Genomic DNA, 15528 nt, shown 5'->3' with positions numbered 1-15528 from the left:
CACTATCGTTCAAAAATTTGGGGTCACCCAGACAATTTCATGTTATTCACAAAAACTTAGACTTCAATTCATGTAATTTTGAAAATAAAGGTAATCCTAATACTAAGTAACCAGTTTGTGTTGTTTAAAATTGCTTGTGAGGGAAGATTTTACTTTTAATTTAATAACAACAAAGTTGTAGTCTGTTATGATTTATTGACCCTATAGCTTTGATCACTTAAGTATATTTATTGTGTACATACTATATATGTGTGTATATATATACACACACATATATATAGATGGATAGATAGATAGATAGACAGACAGACAGACAGACAGACAGACAGACAGACAGACAGACAGACAGACAGACAGACAGACAGACAGACAGACAGACAGACAGACAGACAGATAGATAGAAATAAGCAAAATAAATATAAAAGTGTCAAATAGTGCAAGGTAATATATATACAAGGTGAAGTGTTAACAGTATGGTAGATAGGATTTGCAGGTTGATTGTCTGTTGGGTCTACTGTTTCAGGTTCAGCAGGTGGACGACCTGTGGGAAGAAACTCCTCCTCATCCTCTATGTATTTGCCTTCAGGCAGCGGTAACGCCGCTCTGACGGCAGCAGAGAGGACAGTCTGTGGCTGGGGTGGGTGTGTGGGCTCACTAGCAATCTTCCTGGCCTTTAACCTGCAGTGTTTGTTGTAAATGTCCTGCAGGTTGGGGAGGGTGGTTCTGATGGTGCGCTCAGCCGAGCGGACCACCCTCCTCAGGGCCAAGAAGTCCTGCTGAGTGCTGCTGCCCATCCAAATGGTGATACTCCCAGCCAAAATACTCTCAATAGCGCAGGTGTAGAAGGTCCTGAGCACCTTGAGAAGGAACTTAAAGTCCCTCCGGCATCTGATGTGGTAGAGACGCTGTCGAGCTTTCTTCACCAGGGTGTTGATGTGACAGGACCACGCCAGGTCCTGCGTGATGGTAGCACTCAGGTACTTGAAGCTCTCCACTCTCTCCACTTCTGTCCCGCTGATCCTGAGTGGGTGGTATTCCCTCTGCTGCTTCTAGCTGTAGTCCACAATCAGCTCCTTGGTCTTGCTGATGTTCAGGAGGAGGCTGTTGTCTCTGCACCAATCCTCCAGGTGGTAGAGAATAATCGTTTTTATTATTGTTTGTATTAGATTTTTATAGACACAATAATGATTTCATGTTTGAAATATGTTTATTTTTCATTTTCTAACAGATTTAAAACATTTTGATCATTGGGGGGAAAAAAATTCCACAGAACAGCAATAGAAGAATTTTAGAACATTTTTCCAATCTTTTCCTTTGATTGTTGCTGTTCTCTGTCCCTCCAAGTTTGTGTACTTCATCACCTCTTATATGATATTATCAGTGATAAAGAGCTTGAGGTAGCTGCTTCCAGCTAGAATAGTCATTTACCACATTAACAATGTCTAGACTGTATTTCTGATTAATTTAATGTTATTTTCATTGAAAAAAATGCTTTTCTTTCAAAAATAAGGGCATTTCTAAGTGACCCCAAACTTTTGAGGCATATATATATATATATATATATATATATATATATATATATATATATATATATATATATATATATATATATATATATATATATATATATATATATATAATCCACCCAATTTAATCCGAAATTCTTCACATTCTTCATGGACCTAATTGGCCTTTACTCTGCTTAACGGTTAGCTCCATTTTTGCTTGCATTTCTGTACCCTCACTGAATTAGATTTTTGTTGTTTTTTTTTTAAACACACACACACAAATTTATTATGTATTTATTACTAAAAACTCACCACCTTCTCTCTTTTTTGAAGTCTTTCCTCTAATGTAAGTTAGTGGATCGATCGATAAACCGACACTCGATTAAGCGGACTGACATCCGAAGAAAGCTCTTTGGGCGTAATCAGTCGTGTGTAATCGAGAGCCGGGTGATAAAAAAAAGAAAAAGGGGGTCCAAACTTCTACAAAATCCCTGTCGCACTAGAATTTTAGAAATAAGTAAGAGCGGTAGGAAGGTTTTTAACAGATTTTCCACAGAGTGTACAAATATGTGACCCGTCTCTAAACTACGTAGAGTCGAGTTTCGCCTCGCTGGAGTAAAAGATTTACTTGAGACAGTAAGTTTTCCTGCTGGTCATCTGATCGACAAGCGGAAAGAGGACAACAATGGCAGAGACCAACAGCAGAGACCAGTTAGCTGCTGGCTTGTTGTAGTTAGCTTATCCGCTATAACACGGAGGCCGAGTCGAGGCGGTACGGTAGATACTTACTAACTTCATTGCTATGTTCGCTGTTTAAAGTGAGCCGAAAGTGGTTTGTTTTGTGAAATGCAGCCTTCAACTACTTTATTGTGCGTAGAGGCATGTGTGCGCACACTTTAAAACTTTACAGAGAGATATTTAGCTTAACAGGAGCAAAACTGACAACCGAAATGTCAAAAAAAAAGTTCCATAATTCGTGTGTTATTGCTCTGGTGTTCGTGGTAAAGCATAAATATGAACACTACAAGGTGCAATAAGATGGTTTTTAATACTTGTACTATGAGTAACGTTACATTTTACTCTTAATTCACAGTGAGAGTCAAGCCACTGGTCCTCAAGGTGTAAGAGGCGATCACCATGGCAACGCAGTTTACAATCGAAGATGCCTTTGCACTGGAGGGAGACGAGGAGGGAGCTGTGTCCGATGGAGAGACGGAGGGATGGAAGGACAGAGAAGGAGGAGGAGAGATGACATTTGGTCCTCTGACTTTCTCTAAACCTCAGAGTCATCCTTCTCCAGCCGCCACCAGCTCCCCTGAACACAGTAACCTAAAATATCAGGTATACGACACTGACGTGCCCCATCTGTGTGTGTGTGTTCTAAGCTGCTTTTTGTTTTTAACCTGTTGTCCGTTCTTCTGTGCTGTTTCTGTAGAATCTGGAAAATGAAGACGCCTTGGGTAGCAGCGGCAATTCCTCTTTCAACAACTTCTTCAAAATAAGGTGGGTTCTATACAGAGTGATCTTTTTTGGACTTTCTTTCTTCTTGTTCTCTGGCTGTGAGATGAAGTCTTATTTCCGCTCTCTCCACAGTGACCCTGCGACTCTGTCTTACTGCAGCTCCCAGTGGTCCTTCAGCACCTTGAGTTCTGTCACGCAGCTTTCTGCACACTGCTGCGGGTGAGTTCAAACTTCCAAAACACACATGCACTTCAAATGGAAAGTAATCACTAGATTCTTTAGAACACCAGTAGTAACAGCTAAGATGAACCCAGCATGTACTAACTCACGCTGGAGATGACCTGGCAGTTGCTGTTCTCGGGGTAATACCTCACGGCCTGGATGGGAGGGCCAAGAAATACCTTTTAAACACTTTACTCACAACAGCTCTGAAGTATATAACTATTAGATGGATGAAACTTGATCCCCCTACATATAGCATCTGGATCCAAAAGGTGTGGGACATAGATTACCTACACACTAAGACTCCAAAAATCTATGTTCACTAAACAATGGAGTCCTGCCTTGTTCCTATTGATTCAATGACACTTACCTCTTAAGGATACCCTCCTATCTATTTTCATGCCTATGTACCATATACTAGGGGTGTCAAACATGAGGCCCGCGGGCCAAAACTGACCCGCCAGCGGGTCCAATCCGGCCCGCAGGATGACTTTGCAAAGTGTAAAAAATTACAGAGGTGAAAATGAATACTCCCTGTGAAAATATTTAAAGGCATTGAACATTGTGCAACATAATGTGAGTCTGCGGCTTCAGTATGACTGAGTTTGGTTTGGTTGAACCCTACTGTTGATGCACTGCTACAACTTTTATGCATTTTTTATGCATAATTTTTTTTACATTTAAAAGGCAGGGGAACAACTTATCCTTCTTCCTTAATAGTTCCCACTTTAGTTTGTGTGGTGTGTCAGGATTACTACACAGATGTGGAAATGAATGGGAATTTAAAGTCATTTCTGTATCTTGACAAGTTGTAAAACACTACATTGTTCAGCTCCAGATACCTGAGACTAAATGTTTTGTGCCTTTGCACATAAACTGTGACCTGTAAATTGTGATGCACAAATTATAAGCTGAGGCTTGAAAATATTGAAATTTCACTAATTTTGCTTATGAAATTTCAGGTTGTTCATAGTGGTTTGTAAAAAGATTGTTCATTAAATGTGAACATTGTCAGAATGTACTTTTTTGCACTCAAACCAAGGGAAAAATTTGGAATTGTGGTTATTTATAGGATATTATGCTCTGATTTTACTGGTGCCGCCCGCTTGAGATCAAATTGGGCTGAATTCGCCCTTCAACTAAAATGAGTTTGACACCCCTGCCATATACAGTCATTATATAAAGACAATGTTGTTTTTTTAATTATACCCGAGAGTGGACAATCTGGAGTGGAATGTGTTTATTATTTATTTTTATTTTGTTTTGTTTTGTTCCTTCTATCTGTTTTCCCGCTTCTCTGTACCTTTTTGTCTTGCTTAGTTTGATGTTGCTGTTCTGTCTGGCAACTGACAAAAAAAAGAAAAAAGCAGAAACTTGTACTATGTATACTGTACCAATTTCAAGAAATGTGAATAAAGACCCCAAACCCACATGCATAGAAAAAACAGTAACAAACGTGGTTACTTTTTTTAAAAAACTGTGTCGTGCAGGTGGGTGTCTCATCCGCTGGTGAAGAAAAACAGAAGAGTTGTTCTTGCTTCATTCCTTCTCCTCATCACTGGAGTTGGTAAGTTCTGATTGCAGGTGTTTCCTTCCTCATTAAATATAAAACATGCATCCACAATATTCTGCTGTGGTTATGCTACTTTCTTAAAGAGAAAACTCTCTTCTCTTGTTTTTGTTACATTTTCTTCGATTTTTTTTTCTAGACTGTTGTAGTGTCACAGTAGTAAACACCCATGCTCAAAATGTAGATGGTTTCATTTTCATTTATTATTTCCACTTGAAAGAATTAACATATATAACTCTAAACATGCTCCATTTTTTAACACAGAGGTTTTAAATCAGGTAGTTTGCTCAGTGTTTTGTCAGTCGGTTACATGTTTGGCACTTTGCCCCGTGAACTTTGTCTCCAAATTGATCCACTGATTATACCAGATTTTTTGCAGGAATACCAGCGTTGACAAAAGAAAAAATGTTTTAAAATTATGTGTGTAGCTCATCTTCCCTCCTCATTAATATATTTTTGTGGTGTTTTCTTTTTAGCTCTTATTTTCACAGGTTTTGTCATACAGCTGATCCCAAATGCAGGTAAGGAAGAGGAACTATTAACGTAGACTACTTTTGGATTTTTGTGCCAAGAAATGACACATTAGGTCCGTTAGTCCAAATGCAAGCAAACATGATAAAAGAGGGAAAAGAAACCGACATTTTACCTTCAAACTAAACTAGTTACAAAATCATAAACAAACAAGAAAAGCACTCAGAGAGCACAGCACTCCACCAGGATGTTCATTCCCCCACATTGCATTTGTCAGAAAGGCAGCATTTTATTATTTTTTTTTAGAAATGCAGTATTTGTTTATTAGTTATTGATGATCAGAAATCACGGCACTATAGAATGTGGCCATTTAATATAGATGTACCCACAAACAAAATGACCTCACACTGAGGTGTGTGTTATGCATGTGTATGTTATGTACAGATACCGAATCACGTGAGCTAAATATGTAGCAGGTAGTGGGAATTGATGAGACTCGGAAACACCCCCACAATTTAATCAATTGTTCCTTGTATCATTTCCGATGGATAAGTCATTCAAGATCAATTCTTTACTCCATTTACGTACTTCTCCTTGACTGCATAACTCTTAATAAAAATATGTTATTTCATCTATGTGTACATGATACACACTTCCTGTTACTCCGTTTAATTTCTGTTATGACATCGGACAAAAAGGCTTTTTTGGGGTGTTTTTTGATGCCTTGTAACTAAAGTCAAACATTGCAACAGACAACATGACAACCGGTCTAGTAGTTTTGCTCTTTCTCTCTTCCCTCTCTTTCTTCGGGCATTTTATACCACAGTAGGATTGGTGTTTTAAGTCTGTTTTTCTAAATTGTGAAAAATGAAACAGGAAGGACTCCTTTTTAAAATCTGGTTCTGCTTTGTGAACTTCTTGTATATGGTGTTTCTATGTAGGTTTTTTTGTTGTTCTTTTTAAATGGTGATGTTTGTGATTTATGTACAGTTGTATTTTATAAAAAGAGAGTATCAGCCAAGATGTTTCTCAGTAGCAGCCAGCAAACTCTGGCCAGGCATGGCTACATAAGTGTTCTCTACAGGTGTGTTCATGTGTCTGCCTACCTGCGTTTGGTGGCTTGTTGATTGTAAAAGCTGTTTGTTCGTTTTAAATCAGATGAAACTGGTTCTCAGTCACTTTAGATAGTCAACACAGAATTGGATGTAGGGTTGTAAAACATCATTCACTCAGACATGGCCTCCCTGTGTTCTAGACAGGTCAAAGTTTTCAACAGCTTGCTACTCTTTGGCCCTTTTTCCTGCCAGAAATGCACTTTTTTTTTCTTTACATAAAATGGCTGTGAGCATTGTGCTAAGCCAAGCTGACCAGTTAGAGCATCGTATTTACTTTCAAACAGAAAAGTACTACCAAGCTTCTTATGTGACTCCTGGCAAGAAAGTGAATAAACATGTTAATTCCAAAATGTTGAACTGTTCCTGTAATGCACTGATTACTGATGAACTAATGAAACTGTCCCTACAGGTGTTTCAAGTGCTATTTTCTTTGTCCCTGGATTTCTTCTCTTCATCCCTGGAGGTAAATTGTCCATTTAGTTCCCACTCCTTTTTTCCTTGATTTTTTTCTTGCTCCAGTAAACGTGTGCTTTGTCTTGTTGACAATAACAGCGTCCTTCCCTGTATTTCCCCCAGTGTACCATGTGATATACATCAGCTGTGCTGTCCGAGGTAGAAGAGGCTTCAAATTGTTCTACCTACCTTATTTTGAAAAATGACATTTCATGAGACACTACATTTTCACTACATTTCAGTGTTTGCTTTCTTAAAATGAATTGTGTTTTGTCATGCGGTTGTTTTTTCTTGTCATTGTAATGACCACTGCTACTTCAACCACTCAGTGCCTTGACTATGTTTCCACTACATGAACTGACGTTGCTGTATGTGCACACAAAAAAAAAGGAGATTGGTCTTGCCTGTGTTTTCCATGTTGTGTGAATAGTGACTGTGAAATTACAATAAAATGTTTGTATATTTTACCATCTGTCAGTTCTGTCAGAAAAACCAAAAGTTGTGCATAGCATGCTGTGCTGTAGGCCTGCAAACTGGGGTGGGATCAAACATGCAGTACAGACAAAACTTGAAAAGCTCAGTACAGAGGGGAAGTTTGTGCACTTTATCGTGCTAAAATCATGCAATCTATAGCTAAAATTCCTTTAATGCACCTTCTTAGAGTGCATTATCTCGCATATATCATGATCACTTGCCATAAGTTACTTTTGTTTACTTTTGGGTCTTAATTTGAATTCACATAGCAAGAGGTAGAATGACCAATAATTGTTCTTGAGTCAATCCATGAAGTTGTCATGGTTACCAGGATATGAATCTGGAATAGATTCCAGTTAAACCAAACCACTTGTGCAGTTACTTCAAATGCAAACCTGAATATGCATCCAGGCGAATATTGCCTTCTGCTGGAGAACAAATTAAAAGGAAATACCATTGTATAAAAAGTGTTTATTGTAGTAAATCAGTATATTATTTATTGGTTTTAACGCAGAAGCAGCCTTGCAATCCAAATCCATGACAATAACATTCATAAATGTGAACTTACGGATTGCATCAGCTGATATCAACTGATGTTAGTAACATAGAGGTACAGAGATGTGACCTTTAATAATCATGGAGTATAAATTTTATATGTATAATGTTGAAGATACTATTCATTACCTTGGTATCAATAATAGCTGCAAATTGCTCCAATAAATGATGGATCAAAACAGCACTGTACTGAATTTATCTGACTCACTTTAATAAGTACTCACTGGAAGGTTATGTAATTTGTCATTATTTTTGCATCTTTTAACAAATTTCATTTGTAAAAATTTGTTCTTTTGATTGATGTTAATACATTTATACCCTCGTCTGTGTACAACTACTAAAACAGATGTACGTGTGATTCCAATGTTAATCTGACAATAAGGTCTACAAGTTCAAATCAAACATAAGATGAAGTATTTCCTATGTAGTTGTGACAGGAAGGGATGTTAGACTTACATACTCATCTGATACACAGAAATAACTGCAGTCTTTATTTTTCCTTTTCTCAGGACTGTGTAGGTGGGAAAGGTGGTGAATGATTGACATCACCGGTGCTTTTCCACCTGCTAAGGCAACATTATGTGAAATGCCAATACCATTTCTCAACTTAATGACAGAAATGCCTTAGAGGCAGATCCATGGAGGCCCCACCCCAAAACCCACAGGACCCAGAGGATCCACTGCTGCTGGTTGTAATGTTGTGGCAAAATGCTGTATATCTAAATAGATTGGGTGAATGGACCTTTAAACTTGGTTTTGGCCACATTTTAGTATTCAAACCCATGCATTGCTGTTTATTGCTTGTTAGATTTTTGATACAAAGTGATAGAAGTATTGAAATCCTTAATTCAGTGTAACAGTACAGTAATTTAAAAACAATCCCATTAGTCAGGCACTCAACTATGTCTTTTAGCAAATGAAAGTACAGAAATATCAACGTGAAAACTATAGTCATTGGGTAACATAATAGCTTTTGCCAATGTAACTACCTGAATTGTGCTTAAGTACACATTTTGGTACCATTCCACTATTAGTGATGTAGAAATGGTTATCTAAACGTCATTTATCGAGTCTTCGTGTCTTTACACTGTGTTTCCTTGCATAGATCGTCTGACGTCATGACGCTCAGGCCTGGACTGACGTCTGACGAAACGTCTGGCTTCGGGAAACATCGACAATTGCCGTAAACTGAGACTCAGTCAAGGATGGAGGAAGAGGCACGCAGGCTTCTCGAAGAAGGAATTAGAAAGAAATTGATCAGCCCTGGTAAAGGAGAGCTGTCGACCTTCCCCAATGGAACGAAGGTAAAACTGCGGTGTCAACGACTGAGCAGGTTGAGTTTGGTTCTATGTGTTAGCTTGAGGAATTCGACGAGGCACGTTAGCTAATGCTATCAGCGGTTAAATCTTCGCTAACACACAGGGCTCACTTAGATTAGAGTTTCTCCAAGCACCTTGTGCCTTTATGCAGGCACCACTGATACGCTTGGGAGTTTTGCAGACTTTGTAGTGATACAGTATTAGCTGTGGTTCGAATCATTTTTTCGTCTGGTTCAAAATTTTCCCCATTTTTTTCCATCTGATGGAAAGATAGAGGCGGGACAGGATGGCGTGTGTTTGTGAATGCTGATTGGTCCGCGTAGCGTGTCAATCAAATTTCAATTGTTGTGATTGGTCAGAATACACGAGCGTATGGACGTTCTCCAGGCCTGTCAGAGGAGAGCAGATTTGTCTTGTTTGCGGTTTAAACGAGCAGTCAGCTGCATCGATCTCGTGTCCTTAAAACAGTGGTGTCACAATACTTGTTCTAACCGACTGTCTTTATTTATCCTTTTTTTTTTTTTTTTTTTTTTTAACCAGGTGGTCTTTCATTACCGCACCAGCCTCTGTGATGGCACCGTGCTGGATGACTCCAGAAAGATGGGGTGCTGCAGCAAACCCATGGAGCTCATCTTGGGCAAGAAGTTTAAACTAGCTGTATGGGAAAGGGTGGTCATCACTATGAGGCAAGGCGAAGTTGCAGAATTTACTTGTGACACCAAGGTTAGTGATTTGATGTTATTGCATTTGTAAGGATAGCTGTCTTGTTAGTTGTTTTTGCTGACTGTATCCATGTGTCATGTCATTGCACAGCAAACAGCACTGTACCCACTCGTGTCCCAGTCCCTAAGAAACATAAGTGCTGGTAAAGACCCTCTGGAAGGCCAGAGACATTGCTGCGGTATTGCCCAGATCCACTCCCACCACTCTTTGGGGCACAAAGACCTGGATCAGCTTCAAGCCAATCCACAGCCTCTTGTCTTCACCATCGAACTGCTGGAGGTGAGCCGGCTGGAAAGAAACCAGATTTTAATATCGTCTGTGCTATTATGTTGGGTTACATTCTAGGTAGTGTTAGTTTTGTTTTTTGTTTTGTTGTTTTTTTTTATAATAACACCAACACAGTATCTGAATTTTGATACATTTGTTGTCTTTATTATAGTGCCTTTATAAATTCATACATTTTTAAAAATCCTGCTCTTAATTTTTGCCAAAAAAGTTGTTGTTAGCGACATGTGTATATAATGCAGTCCAGCATGGTGCAAAGGTCTCAAAAAAGATTATTTTTGCTAGGTACAAACATGGAGATTGGATGTTGAACTGGGACACTTCTCTTTGATGTACTGTACACCTCTTTGGGCAGTGCAAGGATATTGTATTGCAGTAAAACATAGAGGAGTTTGAAGTAGTATAAAATCAATTGCAAGTAAAAGAACTGTATTTAAAATGTCAAAAAGTATGTAAATACATAATCAGGAAAATGTATCTAAAGTATTAAAAGCACTTAATGCAGAGAAATGTTCCTTGTGACAATTATAGGTATTTAGTTTCATTTTTTTAAGATGAGATTATAATTACTTGATGTAAAAGTAGTTTTTTACTGCTGTTGTTTGGTAAGCTAGAGCTCATTTTCAACACTTTTTTATCTGCTCAGGTTCTTCCTCCCGGATCATTTCAGCTGGACGTGTGGGCTATGTCAGATAAAGAGAAACTTGACTTTGTGCCTCTGATCCACGAGGAAGGCAACACGCTCTTCAAAGAAGGCAAAATTAAAGAGGCCACGGAGAAGTACTACAATGGCATTGCCTGCCTCAAAAATCTACAGATGAAGGTTAGAGGACAGTTAATCATTTGCGGCTCATTATAGTAAGCATGAACACATCCATGAGACATTCTTTCCTTTACTTCTTTAATAAGTTTTGTACTGGAATGAAGGATTAATTAATTTGATATTGTCTGCATAAATAGTCAGTTTGTCAGGCAGGGAATTCTTTAACTCTTCTGTCTGACTTGTGTTTCTTCATTCAGGAGCATCCTGGAGATGAAACATGGGTAAAGTTGGACCATATGATCACACCACTGCTTCTCAACTATTGTCAGTGCCTGTTGCTTCAGAGCCAGTACTATGAAGTCATTGAACACTGCTCCTCCTTGATCTTCAAATATGAGAGTAAGACTTTGTTGTTGATGCTACACAAGACTACAGATTAGAATTATTTATGATTTCAAAGAAGGAGAAGAAAAGTGAAAATGAAAAAAATACAGATGAATGATGGTTGCTGCTTCACTTGACTGTGCTCTCCACCACCACCATCAAAACGTTACACTAGGAAATACCTTTTGGGTGGATGGTGTCTGTCTGATTCTACTTGGAACATTCTCAGTAGAGTTTAGCGAATGTATGCAAAGGTTCACTGAAGCTGTTGTGGTGGCCCAGTACATTCCCATAATATATGGCAACAGTATGTTGCTGTTTCTTCAATTTGTTACTCATCTACACTACTGTTCAAAAGTTTGGGGTCACACAGCCAATTTAATGTTTTCCATCAAAACTCACACTTATATTCATGTGCTAACATAATTGCACAGGGATTTTCTAATCAATTAGTCTTTCAACACTATTAGCTAACACAATGTAGCATTAGAACACAGTAGTGATGGTTGCTGGAAATGTTCCTCTGTACCTCTATGTAGATATTCCATTAAAAATCAGCCGTTTCCAGCTAGAATAGTCATTTACCACATTAACAATGTCAAGACTGTATTTGTGATTAATGTTATCTTCACTGAAAAAAAATGCTTTTCTTTCAAAAATAAGGACATTCCTAAGTGACCCAAACTTTTGAACGGTAGTGTATACCGGTAGTTGCAGATAAAAAGAATTACAGTAGCCTTCGTGGCTAATCCTTTACAGTGCTATTTATGTTTTTTGTGTACATTGTTTTGGGTCAAAAATATTTGTTGGCATCAGCAGATCTGGAATTGTTGCATATACTTATGATAAATATTTGGACAGAAGTATGATGATAAAGTTAGGAATGCAAATTTTCAAAAGTTTCCCAAACCAACAGGTGGCTCTGTTACCAATCTATGCAGATAGATTAAATACAGTGAATGTCTTTGTCCATGTGCTGGCAAAACAGTTTTAAGCCACCGGCAGTCAACAAACATAAACATCAGGTTATATTAATTCTAAATAATTCTCGCAAAAAATGACTGCGTTTAAGATTGTGATTCAACAGTTGGCCTAACAAAATCCAAAGTAATAAACGCTGCAAATGAGCTGCAGTCTTCCACCTGTTATTAATCTCTTCTTTTCATAAAGTAATCTTCATGGCTGATCAATATGATGGAGAAACTTGTTCATTGTAGTTAATGTTAGTCCAGATGCTGTAAATAGCTGCTCAGCTGAAACACTGTCACTGCAACTTCATGTCCAGAAAGCCTGTCAGTATTTACTGCCACCGAGCAGAGCCCTGATGATACACTTTATATTTTAAGTGCAATGTTGGAAGCCTGTGATCAGTCCAACTGCTCCAGCTACAGTTGCTCTCTGTTGACAAACACTCAGCTGCCATGTCCGTTAGCCTATGAACATATTAGTTTAGCATTATTATGAGCCTCTGGTATCTTGCTAAGCTAGACAGCTGCAGAGCTCATCAACACAACTATTGTAGTTAGCAGTTAGACAGCAGGGAGGTGCGCTTGTTTTATACAACTAATATGAACAGTCTGTAAACACACCTGTAACTCCGTCTGACTGAGCTTTACTTGGTGGCAAATTAAGCATTACAATAAAACTACAATGTTGTAATGGCATTTACACTGCATGTCCCTCGTCTTCTGCCTTATTGGGCAATGTAGTTTTAATCAAGTACATTATTAATGGCAGTTAATCGACTAATCAAGGACATCCCTAGTCAGAAGGCTTAGGACGACACCAGTTAGGAATTGACGCTCCTGCTTGAACACTATTTTCACTGCATATTACTAGTACTTGATGAATAGGTAACACATAGATTAGTTTACTACATTTTTCTGTTAACAGCTGATTTTCCCTCACAGCAACTAAATGTTTTATGAGTCTGCCACACAAGTGTACTGTAATATACTTCCTTGTATACTTATACTTACTCCACCATGATTTTATACGCTTTTATTTAATCTCGTTTAGGTTACTGTAATGCCCTTTTACCTGTTTAAATCACTCCTCTCTAAACCGCCTTCAGACAGTGCAAAATGCAGCTGCTCCTCTTTTAACAGGAACTAACCGGAGATGCCACATCACCCCAGTCCTATCCTCTCTTCTCTCACTCCCAATCAGTTTTCATGTTCAATTTAAAATGCTGGTGCTACCTTTTAAGGCTTTGTGTGGCCAACTTCTTTCACCCTAGAGCTCTCAGGTCAGGCCAACAAGAATTACTTGTTGTTCCCCGAACCAAGTGCAAAACCTGTGGCAACTGTGCTTTCCAAACTGTGCAATGCTCTTCTTCTGCAACTGAGATCGATGGACTCCTGTGAAGCTTTTATGAGGCAGCTGAAAACGTTTTTATTCAGACAGGCTTTTGGTTGACCTGTAGCTGCTTTATTTTTATTTATTGTTTTTGATGCACTGTACTTTAGTTCTTGCTCTCCCGTTTTAACAATTTATTACCTTTATCATTGTTGTTTTTGTTTTGTGATTTTGCATCTGTAAAAGGTGCTATATAAATAAATGTTACTTACTTACTTACCATGTTGTTTGCAGAGCTGCAAGTCCTGCAGGGTTATTGTAGTCTGATAAAGGATTTGCCGTGTTATCGCAGATTAGACTAAATTTGACTCCTTCCCTTTCCCAACAGACAATGTGAAAGCCTTCTATAAGCGAGCCAAAGCCCACGCTGCAGTGTGGAACGAGGTAGAGGCGCGAGCGGACTTTGCTAAGGTTTTGGATCTGGACCCCACTCTGGGACCATCTGTGGCCAAAGAGCTGAGGACCATGGAGGAGAGGATCCGCTCCAAGGAGAAGGAGGAGAAGGGTCGCTACAAGGGCCTGTTTGACTACAACACACCACAAGCCACTGCCACTACAGTCAGTCCAACTCCAGTTTTGCAAATTGCAAACTAAATTAAAATGGAAAGCTTATTTGCTGTAATATAGAGCTTAATTAAGTGTGTCCTTTTCCTCCTCACAGGGTTGAAACTCTTAATGGGTTGGACACAAGAGGATGCCTATGAATTTCAAGATGGAAGAAAAACAGCAGACACTCCTGGTGTTTTAGTTTTGTCCATGCATCCAGGCCAAACTCTCTGCCATTCTGCTTTCCATGGTACACACACACACACACACACACACACACACACACAAGCGTAAACTGCATTCCTGCCTTATTCGTTGAATCACCCTCTGGCAAGATGTCAAATGGAGGCTTTGATGCTAAATTTATCAGCTCTGAACGTTCAAACCCCCACAGGAAACTTAGTCTCTACTGGTCAGCAGAACCATTGATTCAGTGCGTCAGTTTTATGGAATTTCACTTTCTTTCACAAACTTTAGCATTCTTGGTCAGGGAAGAATGTTAAGGTTTCTAACCTTTTGCAAAAGCTTTCACGAGATTTGATACAAGGACTTTCTTTCCCCTGTTGACTTAATGATGAATTTAACTGCAATTTATATAGCAAACACCACAGTATTGGTATCAAGTAGGCTAAGCATGCTATCTTGCTTTCCGAAATATGTGCAAAGCTACCCCTCAAATTCAGTCAGTGCAACAAGGAAAGATTACAGCGGAGTCCAATTCAAGAGAGAAATGCTCTTCCTTCAGAAAATCTTTTTTTCTTTTTTGCACAAGGGATATAATGTACTTAAATGCATACCCCTACCCTGCACCGCCAGACCCCACTTTTATATCCTGGTCACAGCGGAAACACCATCACTACGTAGTAGGTGGGACATGAAACCGAACTCTGTGACAATCATTATAAAAAACACATGAAGTTGTGTTGTCTTTGCTTTATTGTATGTACTTATATTTTGTGTATGTAATACTATCTTTATGCTGTTTTTGTGAAGATGTAACCCACAGTATCTCCTTCACTTGCTTAGAAAGAGCTCCTTACTCTTCTTAGTGTGAAGCAGTGGGTCATTGGCTCAGGCTCGTCTGAAGTGAGATGTTGCTGAGGTTGTCATTATGTAATTGAAAATAAATGTGTTTATCCTCAGTTATGTATTTCTTTTTCAAATGTTTGATACCTTGAGAAAGATCATTTGAAAAAAATCCTACGGCCTTCCGGCATCGATTTGATAATTCTGAGTGGAAAAAACCAAAGGCTCCTCTTCCTTAGTGTTTCAGAGCTTTCAGACATTACAATGTTTGTTCGTAGACCACTCAGTCCATTTC

At 38.8% G+C, this 15528-nt stretch overlaps 2 protein-coding genes across 5 annotated transcripts; both read left to right on the top strand.

The window, feature by feature from the left end:
- Nucleotides 1-1920: 1920 nt before the first annotated feature.
- Nucleotides 1921-7267, top strand: tmem134 (transmembrane protein 134). 4 transcript variants are annotated; one of them, XM_035957300.2, is made up of 8 exons: nucleotides 1921-2025; nucleotides 2602-2849; nucleotides 2944-3011; nucleotides 3102-3188; nucleotides 4682-4758; nucleotides 5238-5282; nucleotides 6757-6810; nucleotides 6924-7267. In XM_035957300.2, the coding sequence occupies exons 2-8, from the start codon at nucleotides 2646-2648 to the stop codon at nucleotides 7004-7006; spliced, it is 618 nt and encodes a 205-aa protein (XP_035813193.1). In that variant the 5' UTR covers nucleotides 1921-2025; nucleotides 2602-2645; the 3' UTR covers nucleotides 7007-7267. The 4 variants fall into 4 exon arrangements, with proteins under 4 accessions (XP_035813193.1, XP_023146121.1, XP_023146122.1 ...); XM_023290353.3 differs by having other exon boundaries at nucleotides 1932-2144; XM_023290354.3 differs by lacking the exon at nucleotides 1921-2025 and adding an exon at nucleotides 2139-2280.
- A 1707-nt stretch (nucleotides 7268-8974) lies between these two features.
- Nucleotides 8975-15349, top strand: aip (aryl hydrocarbon receptor interacting protein). Its single transcript, XM_023290352.3, has 7 exons — nucleotides 8975-9133; nucleotides 9689-9871; nucleotides 9962-10150; nucleotides 10803-10979; nucleotides 11177-11318; nucleotides 13990-14219; nucleotides 14323-15349. The coding sequence occupies exons 1-7, from the start codon at nucleotides 9035-9037 to the stop codon at nucleotides 14326-14328; spliced, it is 1026 nt and encodes a 341-aa protein (XP_023146120.1). The 5' UTR covers nucleotides 8975-9034; the 3' UTR covers nucleotides 14329-15349.
- The last annotated feature ends 179 nt before the right edge of the window (nucleotides 15350-15528 follow it).

This window comes from Amphiprion ocellaris, chromosome 4 (assembly GCF_022539595.1).
Source record: "Amphiprion ocellaris isolate individual 3 ecotype Okinawa chromosome 4, ASM2253959v1, whole genome shotgun sequence".
NCBI classification, from domain to species: domain Eukaryota; kingdom Metazoa; phylum Chordata; class Actinopteri; family Pomacentridae; genus Amphiprion; species Amphiprion ocellaris.
The sequence above is the reverse complement of the archived record's forward strand: the minus strand, read 5'-3'. Positions and strand labels throughout refer to the sequence as shown.

What these genes read in the sequence shown, in the direction of transcription:
- tmem134 (XM_035957300.2), top strand. Translation starts at nt 2,646, where the DNA reads ATGGCAACGCAGTTTACAATCGAAGATGCCTTTGCACTGGAGGGAGAC. An exon ending in CTTTCTGCACACTGCTGCGG is followed by an intron (nt 3,189 to 4,681) that starts GTGAGTTCAAAC and finishes TGTGTCGTGCAG; the next exon opens with GTGGGTGTCTCATCCGCTGG. An exon ending in TCTCCTCATCACTGGAGTTG is followed by an intron (nt 4,759 to 5,237) that starts GTAAGTTCTGAT and finishes TTTTCTTTTTAG; the next exon opens with CTCTTATTTTCACAGGTTTT.
- aip (XM_023290352.3), top strand. Translation starts at nt 9,035, where the DNA reads ATGGAGGAAGAGGCACGCAGGCTTCTCGAAGAAGGAATTAGAAAGAAA. An exon ending in CCTTCCCCAATGGAACGAAG is followed by an intron (nt 9,134 to 9,688) that starts GTAAAACTGCGG and finishes TTTTTTAACCAG; the next exon opens with GTGGTCTTTCATTACCGCAC. An exon ending in AATTTACTTGTGACACCAAG is followed by an intron (nt 9,872 to 9,961) that starts GTTAGTGATTTG and finishes GTCATTGCACAG; the next exon opens with CAAACAGCACTGTACCCACT.